Source organism: Doryrhamphus excisus, chromosome 2 (assembly GCF_030265055.1).
Source record: "Doryrhamphus excisus isolate RoL2022-K1 chromosome 2, RoL_Dexc_1.0, whole genome shotgun sequence".
NCBI classification, from domain to species: domain Eukaryota; kingdom Metazoa; phylum Chordata; class Actinopteri; order Syngnathiformes; family Syngnathidae; genus Doryrhamphus; species Doryrhamphus excisus.
The window spans coordinates 289,522-304,336 of record NC_080467.1 but is presented as its reverse complement, the minus strand read 5'-3'; the positions used below and the strand labels follow the sequence as shown (position 1 = coordinate 304,336).

The following is a 14,815-nucleotide window of genomic DNA, read 5'->3' as shown; positions in this document are numbered from 1 at the left end:
ACAACATATAATGTATGTGTAATAATAACAATCGCCTTTTAGAGCATATAATCAATCATTAGTTTCACTTTTAGGGAGCAGTGGCGGGCCTTGCTGGTCACGTGACCCGTTGTCTCGCGGTCTCGCGCTGCATGCTGACGTCACGTCCACAAACTCCTTCAGATTTGTAGTTCTCAATATAAGTGTTCTCGAGTACTCGGACGCGTGTTTAGCCCTTAGCCTCTTTTGGGTGATTTATTTAAATAAGCCATTTTTTCCTTAAAGATTTCAGACGGAAATGTCAACTCATAAGAAGTGATTCCGGTTCAATGGGAAGCTTTGAGCTGCTCTCTAGAAAGTGACCATTGTTGTAATCAGGTCGAGGCTGTTGTTATTTCTACTTGCTGACCTTCTTAGTTAAACACAGTTGTACAGCAGGAAGAGGGGGCAAGTATCCTAAGTGTCATGAAAGAAATGTCAAGGTAAGACAAATATGCGGCCTTCTCACCGCAGTGGGTATTTTATTTGCGTTAAACAACCAGAAAGAATAGGCTAAGAGCTAGCTTTAGCCTAGCTAACTGTCATAACAACCAAATAAGGCCTGTTGCCGTCGCTTGTTGTCGAGGCCGTTACATTGATGTTTGTGTAATTATAGCATAAACGGTGCCATACAATGACGTGCTTTCACTTGTAGTTTGTCTCTGACAAAGTGCCAACTCTTGCAGTGTGTCTAAAAAGTGGTTATCAAGTCATTTTCGTCGTAGCAGAAAGCTAACGTTTTGGCTCGTGCTAATTTAGCTAACGCTAACGCTTCCAACCTGTTAGCAAGCTCACGGCTAATGCTCGCAGCCCAAAAGCGAGTTTCGCAGTGTACTGTTAGCACTTTTCTCCACCTTTTGGTATTTTCAATATTTAAGTGTGTTTTAAACTGGAAATATTATTTAACATTTATTGCGGTGGAATTGTTGCTAGCACGGGAGGTGAAAAGGCAAAAGCAGCAATAAAACGACGAATTTGGCAGTTAGGCTCAACTCAGGAATTCTTTTTTTTAAAGTACTTTATTTTGGGAAAAAAATGACTTCCAGTGCGATAACGACCATTATGCGTATGTGTTTGCCCCATTGTGAACTCATTTAGCAATCTCATTATAACTAGGGGGATATTTTAGTTTCTGGTGTATGACTTGCTCATCCAGTCCATAACATCTTTGGTTGCAGTCTTAAAGTATTGAAAACCCACTTAGTCCAAATAAGTTGCTTGCAACTACTGTTGCTGTTACCAATCCTTCACAAAAATGTAATGTCTTCCTCACAGCCATCATTCTGTATTCTATGGTTTTGTCTCCAGCTGTCATTAGTTGTCGCTATATTGTCTTGCAGTCTTTTCTGTTATTGCCCTGCTTTGCAACTGCAACTCTAATGTGGGGCTCATAGAGTGAAATTATTGTCTTGCAATATTGCACAGTTTTCACCATGTAATGTGTTCTGTTGTTGCAGCAACATGCCTGGTGGGCAGCAGCCCCAAAAACACTATGGCATCACGTCCGCCATTAGCCTTGCTCCCCCACGAGACATAGACCACCAGTACACCAAAAAGCTTTGCGATGCTATGAAGCCTTTTGGAGTGTTCGAAGATGAAGAAGAATTGAACCACAGGTCAGTATCTGGATGTACCCAGACTCAATGAGCAAATTTCCTGAATATTCAATTTATCTGCACTTTATTAGTATTTGTTGCAGTGCTTAGTTTGTTTATAATGTGTTTACTTATTTATGATCCTGTGTTTTCTACAGGATTGCAGTCTATATGTGGTGTTGGTTTGGAATATTTTAGTTAGTTTACGACCTTCCAAATATGTTTAACACTATTTAAACCCTCTAGACATGATATAACACAGCGATAGTCACTTTTACACTCCTTTTACTCAAGGCAGTAGGCATTGTTAGGAGAAAATGAGATATCTTGGACATAAATAGGACATAACATAGACTCCCGTTAGCATTGACAGCATACTAATTGCGGTGGCTATTGTCTCATCAATGTAACATTACGGACATCTAGTGACCAGTGTAGTAAAGGCGCTTTTTGTGGTTAAGGAGAGACTCGCCTACTTCAGTTGCTTTACGAAGCAGAGAACACGTGTTTAGTGAACATTCACACAGGAGCTACTGTCGGCCACACCAGTCATTCGCACTCTCCACACCCTAATTAGCTGGCTTCACACACATCACTTACGACATATCACTTTCTTCTGAATGCTTGTCTTATATTTGTATTTTTGTTCATTTAGCTATTTTATGCTTGAAAATACTTAATTTAGACCAAAATATGTACAATTTGATTAAATATGCATATTTTTAATAGTAGGTCATATGCAACCACAAAACAGTGAGAATTTATTATTTTGAAAAACTGTGATACAGTAAAGCTGTGAAATTGAACTGCAAAGGGGCGAGGGATGACTGTATTTGGAAATGAATGCACAGGAAACTCTGTAGTATTTGTTAATCAAGAAATCCTCTATTTCCAGACTCGCTGTTCTGGGAAAATTGAATAACTTTGTTAAGGAGTGGATTGCAGAGATCAGTGAATTAAAGGTAGGTTGAATGTTATGCTGTGTTCACATTCTGAATGTGGTTTTAAAAGCCAAGGAAATTCTGTTACGTGTTCCAACAGAACCTTCCACCTTCCGCTATAAGCTGTGTTGGGGGCAAGATATTTACATTTGGTTCATATCGTCTAGGAGTCCATACAAAAGGTATGCCAAGCTTACACACATTACTAACATAATATTGTGTTTTCACTTGAATGTTGTTTTTTTTTTGGGGGGGGGGTACATTTTGCTGTGTTCTGTTGGAAAAGCCCAAAAATGACAGACAGTGTTTGGTTCCCTACATTGCAAAAGAAATGCAACCTTTCAGTACGGTTACAAGGACAACATTACGGAAAATGTTACAAATGTTTGACAGACGAATTGCATGGGAGAATGTACATGGCAGCAATTCCTGAACTGTATCACCAATGTGCTGAAATATTAGCCCCCACATTAGTTTTAACAATCCACTACATAACTATGTGTGTGCTTTTTTTTAATTATTGATATTATGATATTGTAATGAATTATTCATCATTAAAATGCGTTTTTTTGCGTGTGTGAATTGTTGTGCAACATTGATCAAGGTGCTGCTCATTGCAGGAGCTGATATTGATGCCCTATGTGTGGCACCCCGACATGTGGAAAGGAGTGACTTTTTTCAGTCTTTCTTTGAGAAATTGAAACAGCATGAAGAAATTAAAGACCTGAGGGTAAGCCAGGTTGCATTGCAGGAACATTTAGTACAGGGGTATCCACAACTTTTCCAGTGCGGGGGGCACTTCCGACAAACTGAAGAATGCAGGGTTGCTTTTTTTTGTGTATTGAAGAAAAACAATCCAGTGTTAATACACCTGTATGTTAAGCTATCTACACAAAACATCCATATCCTAACTTTGAGGTATAGTTGGTAAAGTAAATTAGTGTAATATCTACTTAACAACTATAAATCCATTTTCTATGCTGTAGCTGAAGTATGTATGCTGAAGTTCCTGTAAACAATAGCCGTATTTGCCTGCATAGCCGTGATGTTCTAGATTTTTGTGAGGGTTATTCTCATTTTCTTATATTGATATAATGATGATATGAAAGTGCTCCGGTGTCTGCGGCATGTGTGGCGTCCGGGAAAAAAAAAAGTGGATCCCAAATGGATTCTTTCCTGATGGCTGACTGAGCCGGAGTGGCATCATACAGAGCTAGTGTGAGCCTGCAACAGGGATTACAATCTTGCGGAATGCTTCCGGTGGCCGCAACAGAGACTGGAGTCAGTGTGGGCCCCGGGATTATTGACTCGCATGGTTTTCTTATGTAGGGCACGAATACTCTGCATGAGTGATGGTCAGTTATTTGTTATATTGTATATTTCATATGTTCACCTTACCATGTGAAGTCACCTGGTTTTCTTTCTGTTTTTAGGCTGTTGAGGATGCCTTTGTTCCGGTTATAAAATTCAAATTTGACGGGATAGAGGTAAGTCGCTGCACCATCCAGTGTGAAATAAAGCAGATTTAAGCATACAATACCAGTCAAAAGTTTGCACACACTAAAAGCAACAGCCACGGTCCATAAAGACCAACACAACACACCACACCACAACAAAAGTGTCATCGCAGGCTAGCAATGGGTTGGGGTTTGGTTTAGGGCCGACATAGTACACTGACACAAACGCATGCAGGTGTGCAGCAGAGCGGACCGTAATGCAGTCGCTCCCGAACAATGACATAGCAAGGAAAGTGTAGCGAACTACAGTACAGATCCTAGCACTCGCATTGGCTGAACATGCCAGACTTTAGATGTTAAGTGGATCCAAGTACGAGTACAGCCTGAATGGCTGAACTCGGTATGTTGCACACAAGCAGTGCTGCTCCTTTTAATTTGGTGTTCTGTCTTTTTCCCATTTTGCACTGTGTGGTGCATGCACGTCTGTACCCAAGTTGCCAAGGAAATCTCTCTTACACATGCAACATTGAACCGCACTACAATTTCCTGAAGTAAATGTATATGTGTTGAAGTTTGTGCTTGCTAGCTAAGACATTATCTGAGTTCCGAGACGATTGTTCGGTTTTGTGCCTTGAAATCAAGTTTTCTAATCTAGCTTTCATGTTGAACCTTGAATTTGACCCCAACTCTTTGGCCTGTTTCTTAACAGATTGACCTGCTTTTTGCCAGACTGGCATTACAGTCCATTCCAGACAACCTGGACCTACGTGGGGATTCCATCCTACGAAATTTGGACATTCGTTGCATTCGAAGTCTTAATGGTAAACCACATGAACATGTGTACGTATGCTGTATAGCGTAACACGTTTGTGGATTTCTGAGGTGGTCCTAATCATTGTTTTTTAATCAAATGTTTAGCATATGAAGGGGGATCTAGACAAACAAATCCCAGTCCACTGTGGTCGTCTTATTATGAAAGTGTCTGCTTAAGTCGACGTTGTCCTAAATAGGTAGCCTCTTTTATCGACACAAAATTCAAAATCCATTTATGTCTACATATTTAATCATCATTCAGGTCCTCATTGGTAAATTTGTACATGGTAAACAGCCTGGTGCATGTGTCTTCTGGGACAGGGCAAACCTTCAGGCATTTAGTTTATTTTATTTTATTTTTTTAAAACAAACTCCTCTCATGCAATTCTGCGCAGATACTTTGTTTTCTAGAATCATCCTAAGCAGAGCAAATTCTTAATTTATAACCTGTAAGGATTTTTTTCCGGGTGTAAAAAAAAATTCTCTGTTAAAATAAATAAATATATGAATGAAACGGATGGGATGGTCATGTATTTATTTGTCAAGGAACCTATTATGCTTTCTGCTTTTCTGACCTATAAATGTAGTTAGAATGTTGTATTTTCGTGTTAAACGATGCATAATAGGTCCCCTTTAAACGTACAAAATGGGCAAAGGTACCAAACAATTATTTTCTCTATAATTAACTTATGTGGTAACAATTCATACATTGCGTTTATTAGAAGCGGAGTCCCCTTCTTTGTTTGTTTGTTTTCCTGATATCTTTTGTAATTTCAGGTTGTCGGGTGACTGATGAAATACTCTACTTGGTGCCAAACAAAGAAAACTTCAGGCTGACACTGAGAGCCATCAAACTTTGGGCAAAACGTAAGCAATTAATTTATTGCATTATGTGCCTGTTTTTTTTGTTTTTTGTTTATTAACTGGGGGTTAAATTTTGACTATTGTATTTGTATTAAAAATAACGTTATACAACAGGTCGTGGGATTTATTCCAACATGCTGGGGTTTCTGGGTGGAGTATCATGGGCCATGCTGGTAGCCAGGACTTGCCAACTATATCCAAACGCTGTTGCTGCCACCCTGGTCCACAAGTTCTTCTTAGTTTTCTCCAAATGGTAAGATTCTTGTTCATGTCAGTTGTGTGGAGTTGACGTATGTGCAAAGATGAGAAAAGTTGACGTGTGCAATTTCTGTGATGTAATTCCATCACAGTTATCAGATCACAGTTACCATTATTATCACAGAATTGTTGAATGTGCTGAAAATGCTGAAGTAATGATAGACACACCGAAGTCTAACACAATTTTATTAAAAAAAAAAAAAAAACACACACAGGATACTTTCCTTGGCCAAGCCCAACACTGCAAAGTGCTCATGCATGATTTCTTGTGAGTGCTTGCCGCTTATGGGGTTCGGAAGAGCGTGTGATCAATTGCTCAATTCATTGTGAGCCACGGGCACCATTTTTAAAAGAGCTTTAGCTAAAAAATATTTTTATAATTTCACAATTTAAATGATCATGTCGTCACAACCAGGTCTATGGTCCTTTGTGGATTCTTGAGCGTGCAATCCCCGCGGTAACCTCACCATGAATACCAGGGCTTTGGCTACGTGTAATTGATTGGAGCAGTGCTCCACTACAAAATAAAAGCCGTCACTCCTTAAAATTTAACTTGATATTATACAACAGTAGAAGGAGTATGATATAGTAATATATACTTGGAAAAAGGCATTCGACCGTGTCCCTCACGGTGTGTTGTGGGGGTGCTTTGAGCCCGCCAGCAGTAAGTTGAGCCTGATTCCGGTGAAGGCTGCCCTTTGTCATCAAGTCTGTTAATAGTTTTCATGGACAGTCAAGGAAGTCCAGTTTGTAGGCCTTAAGATCTTGTCTCTGCTTGGCATCTTTGCCATTAAATTAACATTTTTGCAACATTCTCTCTTCATAAAGATGTGAATGACCCCTTGGTGGCAGCATTTAACAGTTTCTTGTTGGTTGATTTTCTTTAAGAACACATCCTGGAAAAAAAAATCTATTGTTTGTTCCCCTAGGGAGTGGCCAAATCCTGTGCTTTTGAAACAACCTGAGGACAGTAATCTGAATCTGCCTGTATGGGATCCCAGAGTGAGTATTCGCAGAGTAATACTGTGATTTCAAGTATGACCTCGGCTGTTGCAGTTTCTGCGGCATACTTCTTTCAAGACCACATTAAGTTTTGATATAATTTTGTCAAACAGTCGGCACTTGAAAATACTGTAAATGAGAAAAATTGTCAGTATGACGCCATGAGTTTGTGATGGGAGTAAATCCACTCATCTGATTTGCATATTATGACATCACCAGGCTCTCTGTCACCATCATACCCGACTAGTTCATCAAAATGTCTGGCCCACTTGTCATACTCTTCTCTGTCGCTCATGCTAACACAGCCATCATCATCATCATTTACAGCGTGATCCTGGACGCGACGCTTCTTTTTCCGCTATAAAAAGTTTATTTCCTGCCGTGCATTCTCCTGTGGCTGCCGCTATTTCCACGTTTTGACATTTTTTTTACATTCCCGTACCCCCCACCATTTGGTGTTTTGACCACCTGTGCCACACAGTGTACATGAGGCTTTGTGGGCCGCCAGCAGCCTCGAGCTTCTGTGTATGCGGCGCTTCAAACTCATGTGTAGAAACATACCCACAGGTGTTGCTCATATTGAAGGCATAGATGTCTGCCACCTCCTGGTCTAAAATAGTAACTGCATAAGGCATTATATTTGTCTCTATGGCATGTTAAATTCATCAATGTTGCCTGTCGTTTAAAGGGTTAAAATAGATCGCACCCAAAACCACCAATCAGATGGTGAGAAATCTACACTAAGCTTGTGCTATGTCTTTCAGTCAAATGATACCCGTCCTTTTGCCTTTAGGTGAACCCATCTGACAGATATCACCTGATGCCCATCATCACACCTGCCTACCCACAGCAAAACTCCACTTACAATGTCTCCACATCAACACGCACCATTATGAGCGAGGAGTTTAAATATGGTAACTGCTGTGCAAAGTCACGACAAGTGCACTCATGCCTGTTCATGCCTATCCTGAGCTATTTAGTTATTTAGTTTGCTATGTTTCTCTGACTTAACCAGGTCTCAGTGTCACAGATGAAATTCTTCAAGGGAAAGCTGAATGGCCAAAGCTCTTTGAGCCACCCAATTTTTTCCAGAAATACAAGTAAGTTTTGAGTTAAAGCGTGTTTTGTTGTTGTTTTTGAGCACCAAAGTGGAGGGAATGTGCAGTTTGAAATATCCAACTCACCACAAGTGCACCACCTTCCTTGTTTTACATTACATGGGTTCAAAATGGCTGTATTTTTTCTTTTTCCGCTAATTTCAATGAAGATATTTTAAAACAACACATTTTGGAGCTGTAATTATGCTTTAGTGGAACTGCTAAACTGGGATATTTCTGCTCAGGGTTCTCAGACCATCTCGTACTTGCCCATGCCTATGTAGGATGCTTTTAATTTAAGGATCAGCACAAAGGGAACAGGTAGCGTGCACGTGTGTTGACTACTTCGTCTATTTGCTCCGCAGGCATTACATCGTTCTGACAGCCAGTGCATCCACAGAAGAAAATCACTTGGAATGGTAAGTGCAATTAGAGTGTCAATTGGTGAATCATTATATCCCACCCAGAAAAACCTTGAGCAAAGGAGACAAAATGGCGGCACTCGTCCGGCAGCTTGGCACCACTGCTGAAGTTGGTGTGCATAACGTTTTCAAGTGCGCTCACACGTGAGCCGTGCACGCTACGACAGTTGAACTGGGGAAGTGCAGAGACTGACATGCACGCTTGTGCGTTCTCATTGCGTGGAAGTGGTTGCAGAGGGCACATGCGTCACACGTCATCCGTAGCCTGCACACAACCAAAGTTCCTCTTACACGAAAAGTGCTACATGCTCCCAAAACCGTACCGAGGGGGGTATGTGCAATAACAATTGTCCAAGAAGGTTAAACAAGAAAAGTGCGATTTTTCCATACTGATGGTGTTAACAGGAGCCCAATCGGGGGTGAGGCCTACCCTCCTTATGAATCACATGCTAGCTTCTGAAGACACTTTATCACTTATTTGAACCAATCCAATGTGTTTTCCCTCAGGATTGGACTTGTTGAGTCCAAGATTCGTGTTTTGGTGGGGAACCTGGAGAGGAATGAGTATATTACCCTTGCACATGTCAACCCCCAGTCCTTTCCCGGGTCCAGAGAGAACCGAAATGAGTGAGTTCCGTTTTTTTTTACTCCCAAGTAGCATAAGGTCAGTGAGATGCCATCGTTTAACATTTTTTGTAAAAACTTTTTTACAAATCTTCTTTATCCAAGTGAATTGAGAATTTGATTCCAGACCAACCAGCACAAATCTGACTCCCACAGGCCGGTTCTGTTCACATGAAGCACACCAATTAATCCTGTACCTTTTTGGGATGTGCTCCTAATCTGAGAGAGGAAATGATGGAATGTGAATATGTTCTACAAATGTCTTACAGGAATGATTTTGTCTCCATGTGGTTCATTGGGATCATTTTCAAGAAGGTGGAGAACGCCGAGAGCGTGAATATTGATCTCACGTACGACATCCAGTCCTTCACAGACACTGGTAGGTAACTAGCGGGCACTCGGTCTATCACTGTAGACTCCGATGTTCACCTCCAATGATTCCGAAAGACCCGTAAAATAATGAGAAGCGGGATTTGTTTTATTTGTGATTTGATTGCACCATTCATCAAATGACCTTAAGGCCCCTTTTGCCTGCAGTGTACAGACAAGCCAACAACATTAACATGCTGAAAGACGGGATGAAGATTGAAGCAACACATGTGAAGAAGAAGCAGCTTCATCAGTATCTTCCTGCTGAACTGGTGCAAAAGAAAAAGAGAGTGAGTGTATATATATATATATATATATATATATATATATATATATGCTTAGTTTGAACGGTACTGTTTAGTTTGTCAAAATTATCTCCTCTCCTTCAGAGCATAGCAGAGTTAAACCGCAGCTCCAATGGAGGGAGCTCCAAGCGGATTTCTCTGGACAGCAGTCACTTGGACAGCTCGAGAGATACCGACTCAGGGACCCCCTTCGCCTCCCCCACCAGCAAAGCCTCCAAGCCAACATCTGACACAGATGATGGGTATGAAACACCCATCTCTATAATTACTGCATTGTTTTAGTAATACTAATAATGCTTCATTTATCGCAGTTAATTGGTTCCGGACCTGGCTAGGGTTGGGCATCGTTTGAATTTGAGCACTTCCAGTTCTCTAACGAGTTTTGAGTCCGATTCTTTTCAGAAGTCGGGTCATTAAAGGTTTTTATGGTTTAAATATCTTGGAAACTGCAGTGGTGTTAACTTCTAAATGTCTAAATGTTTCATTCTATTTCTTCTCAGTTTGAGCTGAATGCACCTATACAGGATTTATTCATTTGTGCATTTTTGACATTATAATGTGTCTAATTTCTCAGTATAATAATGTGCTCTGAAATGTACTTTGTTCTAAAGACTATGGGGGGAAAAAAACAATGTCAATGTGAGACGGGTTTTATATCCTGGTATATTTCCTCATGGTTTGTGGGAATAATTCATAGCTCTCCTTAAACTGAACGTTGCCGTTTTTTAGTCAGCTGCATTTGCCATTTGTGTTTTAGTTCCCCTTTTTCTTACTGTCACTACTCTTACTTCCTCTCTAGCGTCAGTCCCCCCAAGCAACTTGTTTTGGAGGTCTCTCCCGCAGCCAGCGCAGCACCGGCTGCTAAAGACCACGGCATGTCTATCCTTGGTTCTAGTGAGTCCAATATTTCTATTGACATCATTGATCAAGATCATTGGAAATGTACAATGTCTTTTTTTTATCTTGCAGAGCCGGCGGTTAAAGCTGCTCCAGCCAGTAGCGCCGTCTCAGCAATGGCGAGTGGGAATGTGATTCCCAATGCAGCAAGCAGCCCCAAAGAGGAGCCCGAGAGCCAGGAGGACTCTGTCAACGGAGCTGCCAAAAGACCTCACTCCCCGACAGAAGACGACACGACCAAGAGGTCCAAAGACGCACAGGTAAGATGACCTGTTTGCTTGTTTGGCTTTCACACGTTTGGTGTTATCGACATTTTTATTGGCTTTGCTTCAGGTGTCCCCTAACGATGAACCTACATTCAAAGAGCCTTTGCCACCATCCTCGGAGACGCATCGAGAGGTATCGAACATTGTGGGCGTTTGCTCTGTCTGGTTTTGCTAACTGGTCACAAAACCCAACTAAACGGTAATATTTTGGCTTTTCAAAATTAGACTCCTCTCACCGAATCTAAGCCGAAGCCCATTCCGACCATTGACACGCCAAGAACTCAGGTTGCACATCCTTTATAAACAAAAAGGGTTTTGTTATCCTCTGAGAAAAACAACAGGAAATTAGGTGCAAGTACTATCATTCTCTCTCCCACCAGAGGCTTCCCAGCATGGAGCTGCCCGACGCCTCCTCACCTCTGCCAGCCAGCAACAGCTGTCGTGTGGTCAAGAATTCCATCAAACTTGCCCTGAACCGCCACAAGTGAGTTTGAAGAGCTGGTTGTGTTTCTGTCTCGCCATCTCATGCCTTTTCTCCTCTGGTTGGTCGATTGCAGCATCACGCCTCCCAAGCCCCCGGTGTTCGAGGTCAACGCCACCTCTGAGGCGCCTCCTGCCAATCAAGAAAGGGGCATGTCCATTCCTGTTATTGGATCCAGTGAGTGTCTCCCCTCCCTGAAACCTACACAAACACGCACCCATCTTCCCCATGTGGCTTAAATGCTCTGATGTGATGAGTTTAAAGGGGAACTGCACTTTTCCCATCATTTACAATCATTACATGGAACGTGAACATGTATTTCTTTCCCTTTTCTGTGAATTCCAACGTGAGAAAACGAGCTTATCAGCTTGCCAGCAACAAGCGTTTATTGTGACAGTGTTCCATTTACATAACTGACCTGTATATTAAACTACTACTACTTCGATACTAACTTACTAACACAACGCGTCACTAGTCTCGCCGTCATTCACAGACGGAAGAGTGGACACCTAGCTCTCAGTTTTGCTACAAAGACTCAACAAGGGTGCAGTTTCTACCCGAAGACCGGAACACACAGCCATCCCAAGGAAGAGCGGACGTCGTAAGCGTTGTCGCCGCTGCGTTGTTGACAGAACTGGCGTAAATGGGGGTGTATCAGTGCGCCTCAAAAAGGTTTTGGTCGCGTTTTAAATAATCAAAATACAGCAAGATACTGCAACTGTTGATGTTGTCGATGTACTACGTGTTAATGTGTTAATTTTTTTTTTAAGGGCTTCATAATCGAAGTAGGTGTATCCCAATGACGGCAGTGGAAGATATCTGAAATGAGGCACAGAAAAGGGAAAGAAATTAGTGTTCATGTTTCACATAAGACTTGGGACTGATGGGCAAAGTTCCTAAAAAAAAGTGCAGTAGAGTCGTCCCTCTCCAAATTTCAGAGCTTCACGCTATCAGTTTTTCAAAAATATATTAATCATGAAAAAGAACACAAAAAAATACTTAAGCAAATTGTATGTATTTCTTTCCCATGTTGATTGGGCCAAATGCATTCTAATAGTCAATACATTCATTCATTTTCTACCGCTTTTTCCTCACGAGGATCGTGGGGGTGCTGGAGCCTATCCCAGCTGTCTTTGGGTGAGAGGCGGCGTACACCCTGGACTGGTGGCCAGCCAATCACAGGGCACATATAGACAAACAACCATAGTCAATACAATCTTATTATTATATTATATCAGCAGGCCCCCGCCTCTCGCCCAAAGACAGCTGGGATAGGCTCCAGCACCCTCACAACCCTCGTGAGGAAAAAGCGGTAGAAAATGAATGAATATCAGCAGGCGTCAGTATGAGGTGTTTTAAGCAGAGTTATGATGCCATCTACTGTAAGTTGTAACATAATTATAAGGCGTTAGCTCAGTCAGATAGCATGTCGAACGTCAACAGCCCTTGTCCACGCCTTCCCCTTTGCAGAACAAGTGGTGTCCAAGCACGCGACGCAAACCGTGGGCAGCTCCATCCCCACCTTGGTGAGTCGAGGAGCAGATCCTCTCAACGGCGCCGCCTCCAAGAGACCTCACTCTCCTTCCCTGGAGGAGCAGTCCAAGAGGCTGAAAGAGACCGAGAAGGCCAGAATCCACATCTCGTGAACTCCCGAGCGGAGTCCGGATTCATGTGTGCACAGAGGTGGGGCTTTGTAGTCGGGTCTAACACAGAAGTTCACTTCACACGTTCAGGTCGCGCAGTTTGGGCTGTCGCGCGCGGGGACGGACGGACACCTCACCTCAGATCTCCAGAGGTTAGATATACCAGAAAATAGGTGATTTGGACAGAGCTGATGTTGTCAGCACTCGTGGTCCCGAGTACCGGAGTGCATTTTATTCAACACTCGCAGAGATCTCAGACAGGAAGTTAAGCAGAACTTTTTTTTTTTTTTACCAACTTTCCATCCCCCCCTCTGCCCCATTTCTTTTGAGTTAACATGTTTTAAATACAAAAGCCCCAATATTTCCTCCACCTTTGCTTCACATCTCATATATGCTGATTTATTTTTGTCTTTATTTCCTAAACACAAATTTGTACAGTAAATGTTGATGTACATAACGTCTTTGTCTTAAGAAGCTCACTGTCAAGTCATTTCTTCTATCATAGTTTTATCTAAAAAGGAAAAAAACAATGTTAAAAAAAAAAAAAGTTTTAATTTTCTTTATGACTTGTCCTGTATAGTTTAGATGAAGCAGCAAGCGTTTCCGGAAGGTTTGCTCGGATTTGACAAATTACAACCATAGTTCTTCGGACCACCTCAACCACTGCAAAGGATTCCACGTTTATGTCCGTCTTTTAAGTGTTTGGAACGGGCCCAGCAGCTGCACGTTTCGTGTGCTCGTTAGACCGGATTTCTGAATAATGGAATAATCCGCCTTTGGAGTGACTGCGCGGAAATTATGGAAATATGTTGGAGACTGAATCAAAAAGATGACTTTGTTACACTTTGCTTCTTTTTTTTTTTATGTTGTGCTTCAGTCCTCCTTATACAACACAAATGGACCGTTGCATCTAAAGCTTCCCTGCAGCCAACAGGGCAGCCATTTTGGCTCTAAGGAGGCCTAAACACTCACAACCAACCCCATGTGGAGCCACCACTTCACTTCCCTGCTGGTAAAGCAAAGGTTTGTGGTGCTTGATGAAAACTGGTTCAGAGCTTTGCCATTCCTTGTGCTTGCTTGTGTGTGTGTGTGCGCGTGTGTGTGTGTGCATATGTGGTTGTTTTGTTTTTGAAATTGACTAAATTCCCTTCGTTTTGGGTATTAACCCTCTGCACCTCCTGTGGAGGTTCTTAAAAGGCTTCTCCTGGGCCACCGGGTAGAGGGCATCAGGAGACCACGTCATCCCTCCATTATGAATTCATCAGAAGCTGGGCAGATTTCAGCACAAATTAACGCTGCTGCATTTCTAACCATCAAGGAGCCTTCTTCCTCCAGAGCAGGTACTGTTTAGACAGACCGGCTCTTTTTCCGCTCGGTTTTCCCCAACTAAATGTACAGAGAAAAGTTTTTTTTGTTTTTGTTTTTTCGCCAAAAAACATATTCTTCATTATTGGGGGTTTTCTTATCACTTAATTTATATTTGCCTATTTGTACCGTTTGATCTTTTTTTTAAAAAACAAAAAACAAAACAAAAATAGCATTCATAATACATAGGTCTTTTTTTTTAACAAAAAAAAAAAACTCCACCGCGGATTCAGACAACTGTTTTGCTGTTCAGAAACATTTAACAAAAGAGGTCATTTAGATGTTTGTTTCTAAAATGTATTGAAAGGGTATTTTTGTATGTGTTATCACTTCCTTTAAATGAATCTGTACAACCATTAAACCCCTGAAAACTACCCACCGTGTGTGTTTTATTATTG

At 41.6% G+C, this 14,815-nt stretch overlaps 1 protein-coding gene across 3 annotated transcripts; it reads left to right on the top strand.

Annotated features, from left to right (window-relative positions):
• Nucleotides 1-144: 144 nt before the first annotated feature.
• papolg (poly(A) polymerase gamma) lies at nt 145-14,791 on the top strand. 3 transcript variants are annotated; one of them, XM_058064367.1, is made up of 24 exons: nt 145-461; nt 1,476-1,634; nt 2,509-2,575; nt 2,655-2,736; nt 3,175-3,284; nt 3,988-4,041; nt 4,721-4,832; nt 5,602-5,691; nt 5,803-5,941; nt 6,876-6,948; nt 7,742-7,862; nt 7,964-8,048; nt 8,411-8,464; nt 8,975-9,094; nt 9,361-9,470; nt 9,629-9,750; nt 9,850-10,007; nt 10,565-10,659; nt 10,735-10,922; nt 10,996-11,061; nt 11,154-11,213; nt 11,309-11,412; nt 11,486-11,586; nt 12,880-14,791. In XM_058064367.1, exons 1-24 carry the CDS (start codon nt 445-447, stop codon nt 13,053-13,055), a joined length of 2,463 nt encoding a protein of 820 aa, XP_057920350.1. In that variant the 5' UTR covers nt 145-444; the 3' UTR covers nt 13,056-14,791. The 3 variants fall into 3 exon arrangements, with proteins under 3 accessions (XP_057920350.1, XP_057920348.1, XP_057920347.1); XM_058064365.1 differs by having other exon boundaries at nt 10,565-10,922; nt 12,880-13,092; nt 13,930-14,791; XM_058064364.1 differs by having other exon boundaries at nt 10,565-10,922.
• Nucleotides 14,792-14,815: the final 24 nt, after the last annotated feature.

Coding starts and splice junctions, on each gene's coding strand:
- papolg (XM_058064365.1), top strand. Junction 2,737..3,174: donor TCTAGGAGTCCATACAAAAG/GTATGCCAAGCT, acceptor TGCTCATTGCAG/GAGCTGATATTGATGCCCTA. Junction 8,465..8,974: donor GAAGAAAATCACTTGGAATG/GTAAGTGCAATT, acceptor GTTTTCCCTCAG/GATTGGACTTGTTGAGTCCA.